The sequence below is a fragment of the Dermochelys coriacea genome, chromosome 9, assembly GCF_009764565.3.
Source record: "Dermochelys coriacea isolate rDerCor1 chromosome 9, rDerCor1.pri.v4, whole genome shotgun sequence".
NCBI classification, from domain to species: Eukaryota; Metazoa; Chordata; order Testudines; family Dermochelyidae; genus Dermochelys; species Dermochelys coriacea.
Genome location: NC_050076.1, coordinates 6,283,241 through 6,299,789, shown reverse-complemented (window position 1 = coordinate 6,299,789; position 16,549 = coordinate 6,283,241). Strand labels below are relative to the sequence as shown.

At 38.5% G+C, this 16,549-nt stretch overlaps 2 protein-coding genes across 4 annotated transcripts in view; one reads left to right on the top strand and one right to left on the bottom strand.

Moving 5' to 3' along the window:
* The window catches only part of PSMD1 (proteasome 26S subunit, non-ATPase 1), a 117,108-nt gene that overhangs the window by 58,046 nt on the left and 42,513 nt on the right, over positions 1 to 16,549 (bottom strand). The window lies entirely within an intron of this gene.
* Positions 333 to 15,530, top strand: HTR2B (5-hydroxytryptamine receptor 2B). The gene is made up of 4 exons (XM_038415538.2): positions 333 to 1,097; positions 1,654 to 2,359; positions 11,219 to 11,419; positions 14,343 to 15,530. Exons 2-4 carry the CDS (start codon positions 2,011 to 2,013, stop codon positions 15,230 to 15,232), a joined length of 1,440 nt encoding a protein of 479 aa, XP_038271466.1. The 5' UTR covers positions 333 to 1,097; positions 1,654 to 2,010; the 3' UTR covers positions 15,233 to 15,530.

Sequence of the window (16,549 nt, the reverse complement as noted above, 5' to 3'; positions counted from 1 at the left end):
AAACTGTAGAAATCTATGACCTCACCTATGTCTGATTATTACACACTTGCCATGTGGCTGTCCTCAGAAGTAAATTCAATTTCTGTTTTATAGATGGGACGTACGATCAAGTTAGCACCTTCAACTGTGTTGGAAGGTAAGAATAGAAAATACTCTTAAGTAATAAAAAGAAGCTGTATCTAGGAAGGCTTAAAGTGACACAGTGCATGCATTTAAAAGGATACGTTAGAACACACTTTTCTTAAACAAAACACTTTAAAGCCTAACAAACTAACAGAAGAGTTTACACCAACTCTGAACTTTCCAGGGTTAACTGTGCTCACGTTGAGAGAGAGAGAGAGAGAGAGAGAGAGAGAGCGCGCGCGCGAGCGAGCGCGCCAACGAGAACTACTTTGAATACAGTTGTATACTGTACTGTGAAGTGTGGTCATACACTGCATCTGCACATCCAGACAGAGGGACAAGGAATGTACACTATAGGTCTGGAGCACTGAATAAATAAAAAGGAAATAACCTTCCTTGGCTCTTTTCCAGCTGTAAAAAAACCCACTCATTTATTTCCTTGTTTTCAATCACTGGAGCTGGATGCACTGGAATGAGTCAAACAACGATAGCAGCAGACGGCAAGTTTTGCTAACGAACGCAGAGAAAACTGCACATAGAATGAGAGGCAGAAGAAGAGCTGTGAAACACTCAAGAGACATGCATTAAGCATGTAAGTAAGATCTCCAAAAGACCAGGAGAAGCAGAAAACCAAGAACTTAGTGTTTAAAAAAAAAAAAAACAAAAAAAAAAAAAACCACAATGTGGCAAGAATTATTTTTCCCCTCCATTCAATACCAGTTGGAGAAAATACACATGAGAACTTGACTTTAAAAACAGAAGAAATTCAATCTGACGTTTAAAACAAATGGGAAGGTATGGACAAAGGTTTTTGTTTTAAGCAGATTCCAAGAGGAATGAAAAACTTGTCTTCTAGAAGTGATGTTAAAACATTATGTGCTGAAATCCAGCATGTGATGAAAAAGAAGATCAAACTGCAGAAGAAATTAACCCTCTCGAACCCTCAGGGAAACAAAATCCAAGAGAAATCTAAGGTAAGGCTTTCTTCACAGAAAACCTGCAACAAACCAAATCTAGAAATATTTAAACATGGCTATTTAAAGTGTCTGCTTGTAAGAGGGAAAAACAAGCGTTAAGACTTCAGCAGAGTGTAGAGCTCGGGGAGGCTGTGTTTAAAAAGTCTTGCTCAAGCCTTAAAGAAAGGAGCTCCAAACAGTGAGGATTTTACGTGTCCCTCCCATTAAATAATGAGCAACTTTAAGATGTTCAAGTTCCATAAATTGTCTACAACTCTCTGAGATGTAGACACCAGTGTTTTACTGTTAGCTGCTCTCTGACCTTCATCTGCATAAACGAGGGACTGTAGCCATTAAAGAAAATCTTCTATATTCATTCGCACCATGCTCTGGGGGATGATCGCTCTTTGGGGAAACAGGATTCTTAGCAGGGGAAATATAGGTACTGTGACTCTGCCTACATGATGCTATATAGATTAGACACTCAGAGGAGGAGTTGTACATACACAGCATAAGCATCAGGTTTTTGCACTTTGTAATAAAAAATGATGCAATCTACAATATTTGTATGTAGGGGGAAGCTTTCAGCATGCAAGTTTTCACACAGCATATTCCTGCTGTAGGAAGACAAAAGAAACTAAAACGTCGACTTCTCACAGCCAGCCATTGAATTCTCTCATAAACCCTTCTGAACCTAAGCTTCTTAGAAGAGTAATCAGACCACTGGATCCTGCCAGCCAGAGTCAATGCTTTCATTTTTAAGAGGAACGTGCATGCAGTAAGGAACGGAATACAAGTTTAGATCCAACGCTCTGGCATGGGTGCAGCATATCACAGCATCAGATGACCGGTTTACCTTACTGACCATGCTGGCCTTTCTTCCGGATCGTACTGGACCAGAGAGGAACAGCCAGCTGCTATATCTTACAAAATGTCTGAGCAAAACACAATTCCTGAATACATCCTGCTGGGCACAAAGATGTCCTATCCCTTAATCGGGTATGGATCTGGCAATGGATCTTTGACACAGCTCTCAGTAACAGGGGAATTCAAACAGAACTACTTGAATGACGAACAGGGGAATAGACCACGGTGGGCAGCTCTGCTGATCCTAATGGTTATAATCCCCACCATTGGGGGAAATATACTTGTTATACTGGCTGTGTCCCTGGAGAAAAAGTTGCAATATGCCACAAATTATTTCCTTATGTCCTTGGCGGTGGCAGACTTGCTGGTTGGATTGTTTGTGATGCCGATTGCCCTTATCATCATACTGTTTGGTAAGTATTTCAAGTTGTTCCTGCCATCAAGCTTCCCTAAGTGCGCATATATGCTAAATATACTTTAAATAGGAAAATGCTTGTTTATTATCCCGCTTAATTGTGATAATGTTATTTTCTGTGAACACATCTGGTTTTAAACACTTCTCAATTCCCCCTACCTTGATTATAAGATGCATTTTCTCAAGACCAAGCTTAAACAATCTACTACAAATATCCTTCCCTACCTCTCACCCCTTTATCGGAGAAGCTAACAACTCCAGAGAATTTTACCTCTGAGGAGCAACTACAGATACCAACACTGGAAAAAAGGTATAGGGTAGAGTGATTATTGGCAGTGCAATGTTGAACATCACTCTCGTTAGATATTATACTCATAATATAAATTTTCTCTTTCGGAAGTGCTAAGCAGTTTGGGATAGTTTCATTGGACTGAATAGCTTTTCACCACATCACAAGGAGTTGGTACCACTCAATGAGAACAATTTTCGGGATCATTTATATAACCCAGGTGCATGTTTCACACAATCTCTGGGATCACTGATGGCAACAATTCTAAGGTGTCACTTGCAGGAAAACTGATTTTTCAACTGCCCGAGGGAAATGGCAAAATTCATAATGCACTCCAAAAGAGAGATGGTCCATCTGTCCAGTTAGTCCAATATCAGGCCATCTGTGCACATGATGCAAGAGATCCAGGTTGCCATTTACCCTGACTCATGAGGAATAAAACAGATTTTGATGAGCTTATACACTGGAGTTTGACATTTTCTTGTTTATTCCGTAGTGACTAACAAAAACATTCATATTTTCAGGGACCTAATATTTAAAATGTTGTATTTATACCTAATTTGGTAACAATTTTATGGGAAATTTTCTGAATGGTTTCTCTTTTGTTGTTGTTGTTTAAAGCTGCTTAAAAATTTTTTTTAGTTGTAATTTTTTTTTATCATCATCTATTTGGCATATATTCAGATGTATACAGCTACAGTGATATTGAGTCTATCTTTTCAAGTAAACTCCATGCAATATCCCCATGCTGGTAACCAAACCTTTGAAGTAAAGTGTACCACTGACCCATAACTAATGACAGACATTATAAGTTCTGTGTATTAAATCTCTAAGGGTTGCCCTTGGGACAGCAGACACAAATTTAAAGTATTAAATGCATAGAGGTAATCAGCATACCTACCTCTCCACAAACGACTGCTGTCAATTTGGTGACAATTTCTTGTAAGTCATAAAAATGCCTCAGTTAGTTTCTCTATATAAAGTGTTACTCAATATATGGAGATGTCAAACTGATTACAGAACAATCAACACAGTAAAGATAAGGGGCTTGAAAAGAACATGCAACAGTTTCTAGAAAATGACTATGCATAACTAGGATACAGTTTTCCAACTGGAAAGAAAAAAATCTGTTTCAAAATGCACACAAACTTTGAGATCTTAATACAAAATTTTCATAGTTTTTCTTTAAAAAAAGTTCAAATAAGACTAATCCCCTTTCCCAATATCTCATTTACAGAACAAAAGACAGTGTAAGAAATACAGGTTGAAAGAGGACACCTTAAAGCATCAGAAAATTATTAATAAATCATCATAAATAATAAGCCAAATCCGAATAGCAGCCAATACAATGCGAAGCTAAACCTGATCTTTCTGAATTTCACTAGTCTCCCAATAACCAATTTTGCCTAAATTTTCCTACTTTTTCTTTTACTGCTACTTAATCTCTCAATTAATCCGGAGTTAAAGCCGTTGTAACCAAGGTTAAAACATGCTAGGAATCTTAATTTAGAATTCAACAAAAGCATCTTTCGTGTTGCAGGATGTTTTAAAGAAAAATAAAATTAAAAATAATTAAATGGGTGTAGCATGGCAGGCACTTCGCATAACTGACCAATGCTAAACACTGAAATTACTTCTATAAGATGTCTCCTTGGCAGCCAAATAGAAAAGCATTTTGCTGCCTCAGCAGCTGGTGGAAGATGCTGAGGTGTTTATAGAAAGTTCAGACCAGGAGCAAAACGTTAGGGGTTGTTGGACTGGAACAAGATGGTTAAGCACATAACAAGACTACAATATCTAAGGATTATTAACCAGATAACTATTTGAACAAACAGAGAATAATCACTGACAGAGGCAGCCAATTAAAATCTACCCTTCCCATGTTTTCAGAAAGAAAAGGAGTACCCGTGGCACCTTAGAGACTAACAAATTTATTAGAGCATAAGCTTTCGTGAGCTACAGCTCACTTCATCGGATGCATTTGATGAAGTGAGCTGTAGCTCACGAAAGCTTATGCTCTAATAAATTTGTTAGTCTCTAAGGTGCCACGGGTACTCCTTTTCTTTTTGCGAATACAGACTAACACGGCTGCTACTCTGAAACATGTTTTCAGACAAGAACATTTTCATAATAGTGAAATAAGCATGTGCCAGCTATTGATACAGAATACAAATATTTTGTCTCTGATTTTTCACTTGTATCTAATTATATGGCAGATATGTGGGGAAAGGTGTGAACTATTTAAAATGCAGCAGCAATCACTTTAATCTTTGCTGGTAACGTGCAAAAGTATGTTTAAACATAAGATCCACTACAGAGACTGACTCCACCCAGCGAATACTTACAAAAGTTAACACTAATAAACTTAAATTGTTCCAGTAATAGAGGCTCATTTTCCACATTTGACCTTGAACAACTTCACTACTATAGTGGTGTTCTTAAATGAAATAATATAAACTTCAGAGTGAGTGATGGAACCATATTTCAATGCTGATGGAATACATATGGTGGCTTTAATTTAAAAAAAAAAAACTTTAAAATGTGTGAACTGTTCATTGTTTTTTATTGAACTGCTAAATTGTTTGCACTGCTTTCATTATCAGGTTAGCATGTTAGTAAATGGAAGTATGCTCTGTTGTCTCCATTAATAATAATTGAAACCACTGGCTATAGCCCACGAAAGCTTATGCCCTAATAAATGTGTTAGTCTCCAAGGTGCCATAAGGACTTCTCATTGTTTTAACAAAGATTTTGTTACTGATCTGCAAATACAATCAACAAGTACTTGTGGGAGGGGGGACAGGAGAATCATAAGGTTGCAAGAAACTACGAGTGTCATCTAATCTAACCCCTGGCAAGATGCAGGATTTGTTGTGTAAAGATCCTTCTCTTTTCTATGACAGGTTTCAGAGTAGCAGCCGTGTTAGTCTGTATTTGCAAAAAGAAAAGGAGTACTTGTGGCACCTTAGAGACTAAAATTTATTTGAGCATAAGCTTTCGTGAGCTACAGCTCACTTCATTGGATGCATTCGGAGGAAAATACAGTGGGGAGATTGATATACACACACAGAGAACATGAAACAATGGGTTTTATCATACACACTGTAAGGAAAGTGATCACTTAAGATGAGCTATTACCAGCGGGGGGGGGGGGGGAGGAGGAGGAGGAAAACCTTTTATGGTGATAATCAAGGTGGGCCATTTCCAACAGTTAACAAGAACGTCTGAGGAACAGTGGAACAAAGTAAAACTATTTCCCCATGTTATTTCTCCCCCCACCCCACCCCCACTGTTCCTCAGACGTTCTTGTTAACTGCTGGAAATGGCCCACCTTGATTATCACCATAAAAAGGTTTTCCTCCTCCCCCCCCTTCCTGCTGGTGATGGCTCATCTTAAGTGATCACTCTCCTTACAGTGTGTATGATAAAACCCATTGTTTCATGTTCTCTGTGTGTGTATATCAATCTCCCCACTGTATTTTCCACTGAATGCATCCGATGAAGTGAGCTGTAGCTCACGAAAGCTTATGCTCTAATAAATTTGTTAGTCTCTAAGGTGCCACAAGTCCTCCTTTTCTTTTTGCGAATACAGACTAACACGGCTGCTACTCTGAAACCTGAGATTTTAGGGAGAGAGCTAGTTGAGAGTATGTAGTGATTGTCCCTTAACTAAAATCAGTATTCCTAGCGTTGATATATTTCAAAGGCACAAAAATATCCTTTAAATAAAAGAACATGTCGATTTTCTGAGCAGTAAACTATCATAATGTCCATCACCCAAGAAAACTGGGAATCTCAAGCACTCTCATGCCAGTTATTGTTAGGTTACATTGCAAATCATTCACCTTTCCTTCATTTATGGGAATATAGTGAAGATAGAAAGTAAACAATTGTGAAAAGACTCTAGAAATGTCACCAGAAGAGATCAGGCCAACTTCATGGATGGCTGACTATTTTCAAAATCTGCAAGACTGAAGGAAACTAAAAAAGTTTCAGGACAATTTTAATAAAAAGCATCTTTAGTCAACTATTAAATAAAGGTACTTTGGTAAATAACTTCTCCCCGACTACAATTTTAGTTGTATTGATCAAGAAAATTTAATGTAATAATGAAAGCTGAATACAAAAGCAAGAAAAGCAGCTGGGAAGCCAAAGCCAATGAAGGCCCCGCCATCAAGTATTGTCATCAGGATAAACCGTACTTGAGAGGCTACACACGCAGTAACTTGTAAAATAAAGCCTGAGCTTACATCGACATGGAAAAAAAAAGTCAAATTTCCACCTCAATAAAAAACCTTACATCAGCAAAATGACTCACAATGAAATCCCTTACAGGCAACAAATTTCAATAGACTATAGCGCATATTACAACAAAGATGAAAATAATAATTTCCAACACTTATGTGAAAGACTTACTTTATCTCACTTACATGAATACATAATTAGTGCCATCTAAATCATAAGCATTCAAAGAATCTTTCAAGGGCTTAAATCAGGAGCAGCTCCTCTATACTGTATCTAGTTTTAAGGATTACCTTGAAAACCCCATATTCCTTATAAAGCTTTCCTCCTCATTTCAGTAAATCAAAGCCAGAAATTGTCTGTAAAAACCCATCGTTTACTCAAGACAAACCAAAAAAACCAACATTGGAGCTCCAAAATCAGGAATATTTTATTAAGAAAAACACAAGTAGTTGGGACATTTAAAAATCTACATACCTTTAAAAAAAAAAGCAAACCCAACATTCCTATTACCAAGAGGCAGCATTACAGAATAAGTTTTAAACACGCAGCTAATTATTTGCCCCAGACAAGACAGACATTTGTGATGGGAGAAATCACTATTTCTAAAATCCCAAACTAAACCAGATCTGTTAAAAACTTTACCTCCCTGCTCCATGATTTCATTTTATTCGAGTTTTACTTTCAAACCAGAGTTTATGAATATTTACACACAGGGATAATACATTTGTCCAACAGGTTGCTATAATGCTCAAGGATCGAAAACTGTTCTACAAGTATTTGAGGAAGGCTGTCAATACTATGTTTCCCCTCCAAATCCTCAAGTTTCAGAAATATCTGAAATGACAATTCACAGATAGAAAAGGCAGAGATTTATTTTTAACAAATATTTTTCTTCAAGATCTTCTTACATGTCTGCCAGTCTTGGTCAGGATTCTATAAAGGGCAATTTGCCCCAAAATGGTAGAGAATCACGTAGGGGTTTGTTTTTTGTTTTATATACTAGGATTGTTTGTATGTACCTAATATTACAGGATACAGAGGAGAGAATCCATGCCCACTGATTTAAGTGATGGCAAGATCAGGTACCTGAAAGGGCCCTGTTAGCAGTGCCAGACTGGGAAGCAAACATTAGCACCCAGGGTAACAAGACCAGCAAAGCAAAGAGCATAGCCAAAAATGGTCCTCAAACACTCCGATGAAGTGGGTTTTTAGCCACAAAAGCTTATGCTCAAATAAATTTGTTAGTCTCTTAGATGCCACAAGTACTCCTCATTCTTTTGTCATTTCAGAGCATTCATCTTTTATCACAAGTATTTGCAAATAAGTCAACAAGATTAAGGAATACAGCAAGAGATGCCACGTTATTAACCTAGCAAAGTGGTTCTCAATCAGGGCAACACTTACCCCGGGGGTATGTAGAAATCTTCCAAGGGGTACACCAACTCATCTAGATAATTGCCTAGTTTTACAACAGTCTAAATAAAAAACACTAGTGAAGACAGTACAAACTAAAATTTCATACAGACAAAATGAGAAAATAAGCAATATTTCAGTAGTGTGCTGTAACACTTCTGTATTTCTATGTCTGATTTTGTAAGTAAACAGTTTTTGAGAGAGGTGAAACTTGGGGTATTCAAGACAAAAATCAGATTCATGAAAGAGGTTCAGTAATCTGGAAAGGTTGAGAATCATGATCATATTGAGCAATTCTTAATATAGAACTACAGAAATGACAGTGTTAAAATTGTAATTTTGTTTCAAACAAAGATTTAGGATGACTATATCCCTCGTTTCTCATCAACTACTGTATTCAAAAACTCTGGAGTAATTTTTGGTGGAAAACCCGTATCTTATACAAGTTCATAATATGAGAAGCTGCTACTCCTCTCCTCCCTCTATCATAGAAAAATATAAACAGAAAAAGGTTTCGACATTTACATTGTGGTCAGCAATTACTAAAAGCTTTGCAGATTTTGTAAAAATTTTCAAGGCTTCATTGCATACAAAAAACTTGAGTTCAGAACAAGGAAAGGACAGCTCCATTACCAAGCATTAAAGGATGCCTTTTGTAAGGAACAGGTTAACTGAAAATGAAGAAAATCCATTTTACTGCAATGCACATGTCCCCTCTCTGCAAGGCTACCATTTAAGAGATACCATCTGAGGAGTACTGTATAAGGACTTTTGATAGGAAACACTGAATCATTCATTTGAAATTCAGCTATTAATGCCAACTGAACATCCTTTAGTATGCAAAATGTACACGTTTGCAGTTCACGCCTCATCCTCAAAACTGTGCTAACTTCAGTTATTTAAGCCATAGAAGCATTCTTGCCTTTTTAGAGAGAAGCTCAGCATTGCAAACATACCAAATTAACTGGTTCTTTTAACTATTTATTTTTTCTGGCATGCTGACTTACATAGTTGGCTGAATGACTGCACGACAGACCTTTGAGGTTCAAAAAAAAAAAAAAAAAAATAGATACATCTTATGTCCTAATGAAATTGTGCACAGAAAGGTAAAAGTGAATGTGTGTTGAATGCTCTAATAATGTATTTTTCCATATATCTGCAACCTACTTTATTAATCAACTTTAAATTATTTTCTGTAACTAAGTTTCCGTTCTGCCTGATACTCAGGAATCATGCAACTGAATATCAAGACTTGTGGTTAGTTTATTCAAAAGTAGTTAATCTTTTTCCATTATGCCTGACCTCCTATTGCAATCTCACCTGGAGCTCACTGCTTTAGGCATCCGATGAAGTGAGCTGTAGCTCACGAAAGCTTATGCTCTAATAAATTTGTTAGTCTCTAAGGTGCCACAAGTACTCCTTTTCTTTTTGCTTTAGGAGAGGTGCAGTAATATTCTCAGTCTCCATCCATTTCTTTCCTTGTCCAGATGGCTCAACATATACATCAGGGCAGACCAGCATAATTTAGCCTGTTTCAATGCAATTTTCCCATTCTCCTTTGCTTGAAACTCAAAGCCACTGCACCACCATGTCATTTCACAATAATCTCAGCGCAAAATCAAGCTTCAAATCTTAAACTGCTGCAACATTATACTGTTGATAAAATAACGGACTCAGTTACTACACGAGTTCATTTAACATTCTCAGGACAGTCAGTCCTTGTTTATTCACAGCAGGGAGTTCAAAACTAAATATGTTAACCCATCATTCTACAAAGAGCTGATAATTTTCTGGCAATACGTTAATTGCACCTACGGATCAGTATGTTCATGTACATACAAAACACTAACGCAGCTTTTAAACTCAACAGCCACCCAGCAGCAGCGGCTTGTGACACAAACCACTTGTAAGTGAGATCAATTAGTTTATAAAAAAAACCTCAAAAGAGCTTCATTAATGTCCATCCGCTGATGTTCAGCGGAGAAAATATTTATGAGATCTTCACTGGGGAAGACACAGCTATCAAATACCAACCCTTTGGAAGGTGAAAATACAAAGTGAACGTCCCAATCCTGAACAGAAAGCAGCTGATGGACTATTTTACTTGTTACACAGATAACATTAAACCAGATTAGCCCTAGTCAAAAATACAACTTTTAAGACTGTGTGTAGAAGCCTGAGCTATTGCTCTTGAAAATGATGTGAAGGGGAATTAGTCAATTTCTTTTGAATAAAAATAGGTATCCACTCACTGATGGCAGAGTCCTGTTGAGCTGCCACAGACGTGATGCAGTGACACAGCAAACCCTCATTATAAAACTGTATGCACTAGAAAGACGGTTCAAGACATCCCCAACCCTGGAACTTAAGCCATGTCTCTGCATCGCTATGACAGACAAGTCACTACTTATTTTCTCTATTGTTAAATATATCTCTAATCCAGTGGACTTTATGGAGATAATAACCGTGAAATACAATCAACATGGTTTGTTATTAATCATGCTTATTACAGTAGTGTCTGGGGACCAACCAAGATCAGGGCACCCTATTGGGCTAGGCACTGTACAAAGTTGTAGACAGTCCCTGCCACGAAGAGTTTACAAGACAGACAGACAAAGAGAAAGGGAAATAATATACAAGACATCACTGTGATGGCAGCAAGCATTAGTTCTACCATTTTCGGCAAGGGAATTTGGGGATGGGGGGGAATCATATGAAGGATTAGCTAAAGAGAAAAACAAGGGAAGGAAAAAAGGAGAGGAGAGAAAAGTCTGAGGGCAGATATGGAGTAAGGTATGGTTCCAAAGAGTTTATTAAGAGGCTTCTATGACATGTATGAAGGAGAAAATACACACTGAACACTCATAGGACATTAGAAATGAACCTAATAGCTTTCCTGTTCTCTTTCAGATAATGCATGGCCGCTTCCACCTGACTTGTGCCCTGTCTGGCTATTTCTTGATGTCCTCTTTTCCACAGCATCCATTATGCATCTCTGCGCCATCTCACTGGACCGTTATATTGCCATAAAAAAGCCAATCCAGGCCAGTCAATACAACTCTCGGGCTACAGCTCTCATCAAAATAACTGTGGTGTGGCTCATTTCAATAGGTAAGTGGGGGTTTTGAGACTGGAAAGGGGAGAGAAACCCTTTCACTACTAAATCATTAGTTCAAAACTGGGGCAAGACTACAAATGGCAAAGTACTAAGCTGTAGTTCACGAAAGCTTATGCTCAAATAAACTTGTTAGTCTCTAAGGTGCCACAAGTACTCCTTTTCTTTTTACTAGCAGATGGCAGCCTATATCAACTGAGCTGATCTCGGTCCATTTCCTAGAGAGCAGGTGGCTAGGTTACAAAATCCATTTAACAGGTACTAGCTGGCAGGCTTATTGGAGAGGTCAAGGACTGAATAGGAACGAAGTTCAAAGATTTTTTTTCCACCCACAAAAGGATGCAACACACAAAGGGGCAGCATGGGGTGGATTGCATTGCAGCAGCTTATGTTGTATCTTTTTTAGGGATGCGAGACTTTAGGTTCCAGTGCCAGCAATCTGATGTCTGTCAGTAACAGATTTGATTTTAAGCCCTGAAACTGTTGCTGTTGAAACTGCTGCCTCATTTAAAACTATCCCAGGAGAAAAAACTTGACAATAGGGTTGAGAATTTTGTTTTAAAGCTGTCCAGAAAGAGGGATAACTATGTAAAAATTTCATCTTTCAATCATGGATTCAAATAAGTGAGCTGCCAGTAACATTCATTTCAGAAATTAAGGTGTGCTGTCAAAATATAAAAAGTCAAAGCTTAAGTGTTTAAAAAAAAAATCTATTTATAAGTGAAATCCAAAATGTAATGGTTTATATCAGTGGTTCTCAACCAGGGGTCCGGGGCCCCTGGGGGGCCGCAAGCAGGTTTCAGGGGGCCGCCAAACAGGACCAGCGTTAGACTCGCTGGGGCCCAGCGCAGAAAGCTGAAGCCCCACAGCATGAGCCCAAAACCCTGAGCTCTGCTAGCCGGGGCTGAAGCAGACGCTTAAGAAACTTAGCTTCTCAGTGCCCTCTGTGGTTTGAGGGCCCGGGCAATTGCCCTGCTTGCTACCCCTTAATCCCAGCCCTGGCTTTTATATGCAGCAATCCAGATGTTGTGGCACAGGTGGGCTGTGGAGTTTTTATAGCATGTCAGAGGGGCCTCAGAAAGTAAAAGGTTGAGAACCCCTGGTTTATATACACTTCTAAGTGTTTTCTGAACTCTTTGTATATGTCATATTGCCCATCTTAAATACGTTTGTGCACAAAACGAAACGTCAGACATCAGTTTCGGAGATCAGAGAAGCTAAAGCATTCAGTTCAGATAACTCATTTGCAATGACAGTCAGATACAGAAGCGGTGCTAGAAAAGCAAATAATGCCATACAGAGTGAGCAACACCCTGCCAGGAACGTAAACTGTTTTCTCTGGGTAACTTAGGCTACTGATACAGCATAGGTGAAAAGAATTTATAACTATGCTCTTGACCTATGTATAAAGAAAAGGAGGACTTGTGGCACCTTAGAGACTAACAAGTTTATTTGAGCATAAGCTTCCGTGAGCTACAGCTCACTTCATTGGATGTATGTATGTATGCATGCATCCCTAACAACAGAACTCCCAATATGAATACATTGAGGAGTACTTTGACTGGAGAAAAGATCTCTCTCTATTTTAACAGGACAAAGGAAATTCCAGTGGAGGCAAGACACTTAGAAGCTGACCTTTTAATATCTGATTTACTTGCATTAATCAGCACTGTACTTTTTCCTTTCTTCTTATCTATCATAAAAAGTACTCAACGGCTGAGCCCTAGCTTCTTGACTCAAAGGTTAATTTGATTGTCTTTGTTTTAAATCTTTGCTGTTTCCAAAGGTGTGTCTGTTATTAAGGAGTACTTGTGGCACTTTAGAGACTAACAAATTTATTTGAGCATAAGCTTTCGTGAGCTACAGCTCACTTCATCGGATGCATTTATGTATGTATGTATCCCTAACAACAGAACTCCCAATATGAATACATTGAGGAGTACTTTGACTGGAGAAAATGCATCCAATGAAGTGAGCTGTAGCTCATGAAAGCTTATGCTCAAATAAATTTGTTAGTCTCTAAGGTGCCACAAGTACTCCTTTTCTTTTTGCCAATACAGACTAACACGGCTGCTACTCTGAAATCTGTTATTAAGGAAGGGATCAAGTGATTGAAGGCTAGGTCATTTCACAGCTTTCAACCGACACCACTAAGAATGCTGGGGAATGCAGAAGTACAGTAAATCCCTAGATCTTACTGAAAGGTGTTGTAGAAAGTAGCACGAACAACCTTCATCAGACAGGAACCTGTTTTTATCGTCAGATAGATCTTTACCAATAGAAATACTGTCTGTAATTTCCGTTAGAGAAAATTCATTTAAGTCTAGCCCTCTGAGGTATTTTTTTAAAAAACTGTTAAAACAACAAAGCTTCATTTAAAGACTCTAAATAGCCAAGAGACTTTAAACAACAAATCTATACTGAGCACACATGGCATCTCTTTAACCACTTGTATATTCAAGAGAGTCAGCTCAAGTGAAAGGCTGCTGGCTGACTGAGTCTTAGCACTTGATACGCTACAAGATTAAATAGAGTCAAATTGTATCTATTTTGTGGATCAGGTCTTCAGAAACCCCAAAAATTACATTCAGGAAGGGTAGGAGATAGTAGGAAAAAAATGTTACTTCAGTATTGCAATTGCTCCAGAGTTTAAATTAATATTAAGGTCTACCCTGATTCCTGAATTGTTTAAGTGTTGGGGTTAAACAAGGCAAGCTCTTAATACCAACCTTCCTGAATTTATTAAAGTTGTATTTACCCAAATCTCCAGCTAATAGTCTTAACTACAGATACTGCTGTGCTCACTTGCTCAGTATAGAGCTCTCAAATCATGCTCCCTTAGGACACTCTGAAGCTGCAAAACCAAGTGAGAGATTGAAGAGGATACTAAGCTGAACTATTTCCGTTTTTCTTCTGTAGGCATTGCCATTCCAATCCCGATCAGAGGTATAGAGGATGGAGACGGCACGTCCACAAACATCACATGTGTCCTGACACCCGAACGTTTTCGTGACTTCATCCTATATGGGTCGCTAGCTGCATTCTTTGTTCCGCTTGCAATTATGATAGTCACTTACTTTCTGACCATACAAGTGCTACGTAAGAAGGCCTACTTGATCAACAAGCCACCTCAGCGCCTAACTTGGTCTACCGTGTCTACAGTATTCCAACGGGATGGAACACCCGGCTCATCGCCTGAAAAGGTGGCGATGTTAGATGGCTCCAGAAAGGATAAGGTTTTGCCCAGCACAAACGAAGAGATGTTCATACGCAGAATGTCCACTGCTGGAAAAAAGTCTGTGCAGACCATCAGCAATGAACAAAGGGCCTCAAAAGTCCTGGGGATTGTATTTTTTCTTTTCTTGTTGATGTGGTGCCCATTCTTTATAACAAACATAACTTCTGTTCTGTGTGACTCCTGTAGCCAGGAAGTTATTCAAAGGCTCATGGAAATATTTGTTTGGATAGGATATGTATCCTCAGGGGTGAACCCTCTGGTCTACACGCTCTTCAACAAGACATTCAGGCAGGCATTCGGCAGGTACATCACCTGCAATTATCGGACCGGAAAGCCAATGAAGGCCCTTCGGAAATGCTCCAGCAGGATCTCCTTCAGAAACTCAATGGCAGAAAACTCCAAACTCTTTGTGATGCATGGGACGCGAAATGGAATTAGTCCTGTTATGTACCAGAGCCCAATGAGGCTTCATAGCTCACCAATCCAGTCATCGTCAGCCATTCTACTGGACACATTGCTGCTCACAGAGAATGAAGTTGATAAAACAGAAGAACAAGTGAGCTATGTATAATGGAATGAAAACTATGTCCACAACTAATTATACGACTACATATTGTACGTAAATATGCTATATGAGGATATAAATATTATTGTCTTCTGTTATTTATAACAAGCAAAATCTTACGGAAGCTATATTATATTAATTCATCACCTCTAAAACTGTGGTTCCTTTATCTAGGATCCCCTCTACTTTACCAATTTAAACACAAATATCCCACTGAAGTAATAGCAATTTCATTCAGTTATAGTGAATATCAGAGCATTGTAGTTTAGAAGCGGAGGGGCATAAATAAAAGAAGCTAAGGCAATTCTTGTGTGTATGACTTTAGTTTTCCATTATCTCCAGCCTTTTCAGAGTACATTTCTATGAAGACAGACACACACACACACACACACACACATATATATAAAACACTACTTTAATGCTCTCCTTGATCTTATGCTTAAAGCAGATAGGACTCATATAGGCTGGTATTCTGCCCAAGATAGAAGGGATGAAACAACCAAGTGCACACAGGCTTGTTGAAATGCCAGAGTTCTGATTTAAACATGTGTCGAGCATACACAACATATGACTTTATGATACCACACAAGGGATCAGTACAGCTTTTTATTGGATACTCTGATTCTGTGTATCAAACTATGAGGTAACACTGTTCCAACAGCAGTAACCCACATTTGGTTTCCTACTCACTCCTACTGTGCTGTGGGGAAAGGGTGCCATAGGAAAATCCACTGGTATCAGAGAGAAATTTTCCCTTGCCCATTCTGCAGGGAGCAAACCCTGTACTTGCCAGTATAATGAGATGGAAATTCTACATGCTGAAATCGTCCCCATGTGTTTTCTGCACAAGGGAAAATCTCTTACCTTATTGAATTATTTTTCCCCTCTGCGGCACTCACACATGGGTTTGTTATTTTCAGATTACTCATGAACATTGAGCTGTTAGTTTATTTTAATCGGAAGAAAAGCTGAGGCATTTATTTTAGGAAGAAGGATGACATGACACTTTTCTACTTTGTGTGTGCAATGGGAGGACAAGAATCTGAGAATGCCTCTTACAGTTACGTCAGTTATAGCTGATCTAATAGGTCAAATTCTCGTATTGGCTCCCTGTTAATAAATTAAATCCCATTCCTTGGCCCAATATTTACACAGTCACTAAATGAAAAAATAGAAAAGCCTTTTGCCACATACACTGGAATGTGTGCTGATGGGGATCCTTTTAAACCCTATGCATGAAATCCTAGCCTCCATGAAGTTGATGGAGATCTGCCACTGGCTTCATGGAGTCAAGATTTCAGTCTGAATACACAAGATATACCA